The sequence below is a fragment of the Falco biarmicus genome, chromosome 3 (assembly GCF_023638135.1).
Source record: "Falco biarmicus isolate bFalBia1 chromosome 3, bFalBia1.pri, whole genome shotgun sequence".
Classification (NCBI taxonomy): domain Eukaryota; kingdom Metazoa; phylum Chordata; class Aves; order Falconiformes; family Falconidae; genus Falco; species Falco biarmicus.
In genome coordinates this window covers 104,076,220-104,082,905 of record NC_079290.1, presented here as the reverse complement: position 1 = coordinate 104,082,905, position 6,686 = coordinate 104,076,220, and the positions used below count along the sequence as shown (strand labels likewise).

The following is a 6,686-nucleotide window of genomic DNA, read 5'->3' as shown; positions in this document are numbered from 1 at the left end:
ACCTAGAGTGAAAAAAAAATACACCCAAAAAACCCCAAACCTAAATTAATGCACCAAGAGGCAAAAAAAATGCTGAATTTTTTGAATTTTTTCACATCGAGTCCAAAACCTGCTGAACGTCCGCGGACACCTGCGAGAAATGAAGAAGACACGGGAGTTGCAGTGTCTCGGCTGCCATTTTATTGCTCTGGTAGAGGTTGACGCGTCCTGCCGTGCGGCCTTGCCCTCCGCGTGCAACACAGGAGATAACAGTGGGGACAATGGGGATGATGGGGACAATGGGGATGGTCCCTCTGCCCCAGGCACCTTGATTTATCTGTGAGAAGAACCTAAGAGGAGGAAACAGTTTCCCAAGCAATTCTCAAATTTCCCTTTTTTCTTGGTTCTCTCCCCAAAAATAACCTTCAACTTACAACCAGCAGCTGTTGCTGCTGGCAGCCTTGGGTGCCTCTGTGGGGACTCCTGTCACCTTAAAGTCATCCACCTGGAAGACCCAACGCCCTGGCACGTTGACATTGGAGGTCATGGTGATGTTGATGATGGCTTCGGTCTGGGAGCCAGGGATGTTGTAGTAGTTGGTTTCATCTCCACTGTTGAAGCCAGCCTGGCGAAAGGTCCAAAATGGAGGGCTCAGACCCCACCCAAGGGGTTGACAGCATGGGACAGCCTCCTACCGGTGGTGGTGGTGTCCTCAAAAAACACGATGGGCCATCCTTCAGTCTTCGGGGAAGCTGGTGGTGTCCCCCCCCAAATGTTATGGGCTAACCTCTGACCTTTGTCATCTTTGTCCCCAGAAGACGACGTGGGACCGCCTTCTACCATGAGCAAGCGCAGTGCTTTCCCCCTCCAAAATGTTGTGGGCTGACCTCCAACCCTCATCATCATTGACCCCAGAAGGTGGCCTCCTACCGTGAGTGAACCTTTTGTTTTCCCCTCAAAATGTTGTGAGCCACCATCCTACCGCTGGCATTGCTCTCCCCCCCAAAATGGCATGGGCCACCTTCCAGCCTTGGATGAACCTGGTGTTGTCCCCCCAAAATGTTATGGGCCAACCTGTCTTTGGCATTGTCTTCTACCAAAAAAAATGTTGTGTCAAAGTCCCACCTTCACTGTTGTTTTCCCCAAAAAACATTGTAGGCCAAAGTCCTACCTTCACCTAACCTGCTTTTGTCACCAAAAACCATGACTGGTCAAAACCCTCCCACGTTCCTCCCCCCTCCCCATCCCATTTCCCTCTGCTTTTCCTTCAGCCTCACGTACGTGGGCTGGAGTGCCTCCAAGACCTGTTTCAGGGTCACCGTCGCTTGCCGACCCTGTAGTCCATTGGATATCCCAGTAGTTGAGGATGATGAAGGACACCTTGGTGTTGGTGGTCAAGACAGCTTGGAAGGTGTTTCCCTGCAAAGAGGAAGGAGGAGTTGACACCACCAGTGGTGGGATGAGCAGGGATGGATGGGATTGAGCCCTGAAGCTACAGGCGGGTGTAGACTGCTCGCCCAGAGCTGTGCAAGGAAGCTGTCACGGTGAGGTGTGTTCCATCTGGGTTGGTTTTTGGGTGTCTACCTTCAGATGAGTACTTTTGGTGTTCTGCCACAGCCTTTTTCTCTGCTTGGGGTGGGCAGAGGAGCAGCCTAGTAGAAAAGCTGGCTTTCAAACACAGAGAAAACCCTTTCTTTTAAATAATTTACTTAAATTTATAGATTTATTTCATTATTTAAAATAAACCCCAATTTCAATTGACTGGGGAGTTGCCAGATCTGCGTGGTGGCACCTAGCGATAGTCAAGGAAGTCCACGGGGTTTCGCATGTCCATCCATGGCTGGCAGGTAGGATCGAGGGGCTGGAGGACATGTGCTCACCTCAGATGTCACGAAGGCAATGGAATGGGTGCCAAAGACCAATGGATGGGTCATGAAGGCCGACGAATGGGTTGTGAAGGCCAACGAATGGGTTGTGAAGGCCAGGAATGGAAGGTGATGGCCAAGGAAGAGGTTGCAAAGGCCATCAAAGAGATTGTAAGGCCAAGAAATGGGTTGTGAGACCAACACATCAGTTGCCAAGGTCAGTGAGTGGGTTGTGAAGACCAATGAATGGAATTCAAGGCCAACACAAGGGTTGCAGGTCCCAGAAATGGGTCATAAGGACAAGTGGGTCATGAGAGCCGATGAGTGGGTTGGAAGGCCAGTGCGTGGGTTGGAAGGCCAGTGCATGGGTTGGAAGGCCCACACACGGGTCACGCAAACGAATGAAGGGGTTGCGAAGGCTCGCAAATGGCGCACCCGCAGTGGGGCTCTGGTTTTGGTGGGCCTCAATCCTCAGTCATCTGCTCGATGACAGATTTGAGGCCATGATTTCGCTCCGCTCTCTGGAACGCGTCTGCCTGTGGCTCACCTCCATGCCAAGTCAGGGTGGTATAAAGGAATCTGGAGGCGTGTGGCCTTCAAGCCATGAGTGTGGACCTTACCTTATTGCTGGTAGAGCCGTAGTAGGCCACGTGGTCCCAGGTGGCCACAAAAACCCACGTGGCGGTGTAGGGGATCTTGGGGAAGTATTGGTTGATGTCCTTGGTGGCACGTGCCAGCAGTGCTGGGTCGGTGCTCTCTCTGTAGTAGATATCTCCTCCCTTCACGTTGTCGACATCCGCCCAGTATGGGGTCACGAAGGGACGCCCGTCGGCCAGGGGGAAGGGGTCGGGAGTGTATTGCTTGACTTTGGAGTCAAAGGAGATGACTCCATTGTTGTTCACCTGCAGAAGACATCAAGTCAACCGCAACACGGCAGCAACCTCTGCCACTAGGTCAACGCCTTGACTTAGTTGTGGGTAACCTGGAGATGGACACAGGATCCAGATGTGGTCTCACCACTGCCTTCTACGACCATCTTGGAGCTGTTTAGGTCACTACTGCATCTACAGCTCTATCAAAATGAGGGCGGTGACCTCAACTTGGCAGTGGACCTCTCCTCCACTGATCCAGGAGGGTGTAGGGCTCCTCCCCAGACCCACCAACCCTATGAGGATGCACCTTTGGTGCTTTGATGCACCAGAAAGTGGAATTTTGGCTCACGTACGTAAAGTCTTTGGTACTCTTTGCCGTAGAAGGTGAAGGGCACGGTGAGGGAGACCTTCTCCGATGTCCCATCGTCAAGTTTGGGGTTCTTCTGGTCATTCTCACCCGGACCATAGGGGTAGAGCAGGAATGCTGACGGAAGGCAGAAGCTGAGGTATCAGGGGACCCCCCCACCCCCCCACCACCACCAAACCCTCCCAGCCTCATTGCATTTTGGGGTGAAACCCACCAGCTTTGGGATTCCTGACTCGAAATGGAGCCTGTGCTCCATGTGACCTAAAAATGGGATGTCTGACGGGTGGGGGGGTGGACCTGGGGCCGAAGGGAATTGCCCGGTGGGAATTGCAGGGGGTACACGCGGATTTGGGGACAAACGGCATGAAAATCAAGCATCTGGTTTCAGCGTAGCTGGGAGGAAGCTTCGCTCCCTTCCTGCCTCCCAAAGCAGAGCAGAAACAACCCCATTTTGGGTGGAAATCTCATATTTTAGGGCAAGAACCTGCAAGGTGAATATCCACCTTTGTCTTCCTTCGGTTGGACGGTCATCACGGCTCCTGGAAAAGAGATGGGGGAGGGGGGAATTAACCCAGGAGCACCCACCACCCATGACTTCTTCATCTAGCAGCAACCTCAGGAGGAAAGTCCATCTTTTTTTTTTTTTTACCTACCTGACAGCAGGAGCAGGAAAGTGAAGGAAGGCTTCATCCCAGCTCCTGCAAAATTGCAAAAAATGTGGAAAAAATTTCAAAAATAACTAATGAGAAACTGATGAAGCAGCCCAAAAGTGCTCTGGAAGGGGAGGGTTTCTCATTAAAATCCAAACCGTCCTCTTTTCACGGCGTTTTTTGCCCCACGGCGTGGTGGGGATGGATTACTTTGACCATTTTTGAAATGAATTTGAAATCCATTTGGACCAATTTTGAAATGAATTTGAAATTAATTTGGATCAATTTTGAAATGAATTTCAAATTCATTTTGATCGATTTTGAAATTAAATGGAAATTCATGTTGACCGATTTTGAAATGAAATTGAAATTCGTGTTGACCAGTTTTGAAATGAATTTGAAATCCATTTGGACCATTTTTGAAATGAATTTGAAATTCACTTGGACCAAGTTTGAAATTAATTTGAAATTCATTTTTGACAAATTTTTAAACTGCATGGCTGGGAAAGTATCTTTTTTTATGGGAGCTGAGGACAGCCCTATTCCCCGAGGGTATTTTAACCCTTTACTCGCCCCACATTGCCCCCACCGGGGGTCTTGCCCCCCGGAATTGCCCCCTGCAGCCAAGTTGGGCATAATCAGTGGGGGAGGGGGTGAAAAACTAAAACCCCCCCCAGGTGTTTTCCTGGCTGGAAAAAGAGAAACTGGGGCAGGACAGAGGATGTGTGACATGGATGTGAGGAGCCCCTACTCACCAAACTTGGCATTTTGGCAGAATGGTGCAAAATTTTGTGGGTTTTGCACAATCAACTTCTGAGCCGTAGCAGCACCGAGTCGGGGGGGGGGGGGGGGTGGCGCTTTGGTTTGGTGTGATTCATAAGCCAGACACAGTGAGAGCAATGTCTCAAAGCCACGCAGTGCAAGCAATATCCACGTGCAGTGAGAGCAACGGCTCAAAGCCGCGCAGTGCAAGCAATATCCACGCACAGTGAGAGCAATGGCTCAAAGCCACGTAGTGCAAGCAATATCCACGCACAGTGAGAGCAATGGCTCAAAGCCACGCGATGCAAGCAATATCTACACGCAGTGAGAGCAATCTCTCAAAGCCGCGCAGTGCAAGCAATATCCATAGGCAGTGAAAGCAATGGCTCAAAGCCATGCGATGCAAGCAATATCCACGCGCAGTGAGAGCAATGTCTCAAAGCCACACAGTGCAAGCAATATCCATGCACATTGAGACTGACAGCTCAAAGCCACACAGTGCAAGCAATATCCACGCACAGGGTGAGCAATGGCTCAAAGCCGCGCGGTGCAAGCAATATCCACGTGCAGTGAGAGCAATGGTTCAAAGCCACGCAGTGCAAGCAATATCCACGCACAGTGAGAGTGATGGCTCAAAGCCATGCAGTGCAAGTGATATCCACGCGCAGTGAGAGCAATGTCTCAAAGCCATGCAGTGCAAGCAATATCCCTAAGGGAGCGAGGGACGCTGGCAATGGAAATAAAATCTTTTACCTTGGTACCTCCCTGCGTCCCAATTTCCCCAGGAAAAGGTGAGGCGAGGAGGCACCGCCACGAGCTCAGGCATGAAGAAAATGAGTTTATGTCACATCCTCCCCCTTCTTTTAACATGTAGCCCTCTTGGCCCCCCTCCACCGTGTAAAAAAAACCCAGCGTGGATCCACGCTCAGGCGGCTGCAGTCTCCGGAGGGTCAGATTTTGGGGCCATGGAGACCTTTGGCTCTGCCCGATGTTTTTTGACCCCTAGATAAGGATTTGGCCAGGAGACACGGAGGGGTGAGGGGGTGGGGGGTGCGCTTGCAGTTCCCAGGAATTCCCAGAAGGCATTTCTGCAACTCATGTCAGAAAAAAATACTGTTGTCCCCACACCCCCTCCAGCAGCAAACGAGGCTGGGCAAAATGTGCTGAGTGCATAGTTTCCAGAAGTTTCCTGGAGTCCTGGGGGGGTCACAGCAGTGGGGAGAAGAGTGGAAACCTGGAAGGAGGCTGGGGGGCAGCTGGGGGATCGGTTTGTGAACAGTATTTGCAATAGTGAAGAAACAGTAAATGATATTAGCAGGGATGGCTGCTGGTCCTGCACCCATTGCAATGTCTTCTGTGGGTTCTGCACCTGTTGCAACGACCCCTGTGGGTCCTGCACCCATTGCAACATCCCCTGAGGGTCCTGCACCTATTGTGATGTCCCCTGAGGGTCCTGCACCCATTGTGATGTCCCCTGAGGGTTCTGCACCCATTGCAACTTCCCCTTTGGGTTCTGCACCCATTGCAATGTCTCCTGTGGGTCCTGCACCCATCAAAACGTCCTCTGTGGATTATACGCACATCACAATGTCCCCTGTGGGTCCTGCACCCATTTCAACATCCCCTGTGGGTCCTGCACCCATCACAATATCCCTTGCATGTCCTGCACCCATTGCAACATCCCCTGTGGGTCCTGCACCCATTGCAATGTCCGCTGTAGGTCCTGCACCTGTTGCAACATCCTATGCGGGTCCTGCACCCATTGCAATGTCTCCTGCAGCTCCTGCATCTGTTGCAACACCCTCTGAGGGTCCTGCACCCATTGCAATGCCCCCTGTGGGTCCTGCACCCATCACAATGTCCTCTGCATGTCCTGCACCCATTGCACACATCTCTGGTGTGTGCTGCACCCATTGCAACATTCTCTGCAGGTCCTGCACCCATCACAATATCTCCTGTAGCTCCTGCACCCATTGCAATATTCCCCGCGGGTCCTGCACCCATTGCAACATCCCCTGTGGGTCCTGCACCCATCAAAACATCCTCTGTGGGTTCTACACCCATTTCAGCATTCCCTGTGGGTCCTGCACCCATCACAATATCCCCTGTGGGTTCTGCACCCATTGCAATGTCCCCTGCATGTCCTGCACCCATTGCAATGTCTCCTGCAGCTCCTGCACCCATCTCAACA

The 6,686-nt window shown here is 51.6% G+C and overlaps 1 protein-coding gene across 1 annotated transcript; it reads right to left on the bottom strand.

The window, feature by feature from the left end:
* Positions 1–157: 157 nt before the first annotated feature.
* Positions 158–5,420, bottom strand: LOC130146486 (sushi, nidogen and EGF-like domain-containing protein 1). Its single transcript, XM_056332643.1, has 7 exons — positions 5,249–5,420; positions 3,737–3,781; positions 3,587–3,622; positions 3,070–3,200; positions 2,465–2,746; positions 1,261–1,398; positions 158–604 (listed from the first exon to the last, which is right to left on the bottom strand). The coding sequence occupies exons 1-7, from the start codon at positions 5,319–5,321 to the stop codon at positions 410–412; spliced, it is 900 nt and encodes a 299-aa protein (XP_056188618.1). The 5' UTR covers positions 5,322–5,420; the 3' UTR covers positions 158–409.
* Between the last annotated feature and the right edge of the window lie 1,266 nt (positions 5,421–6,686).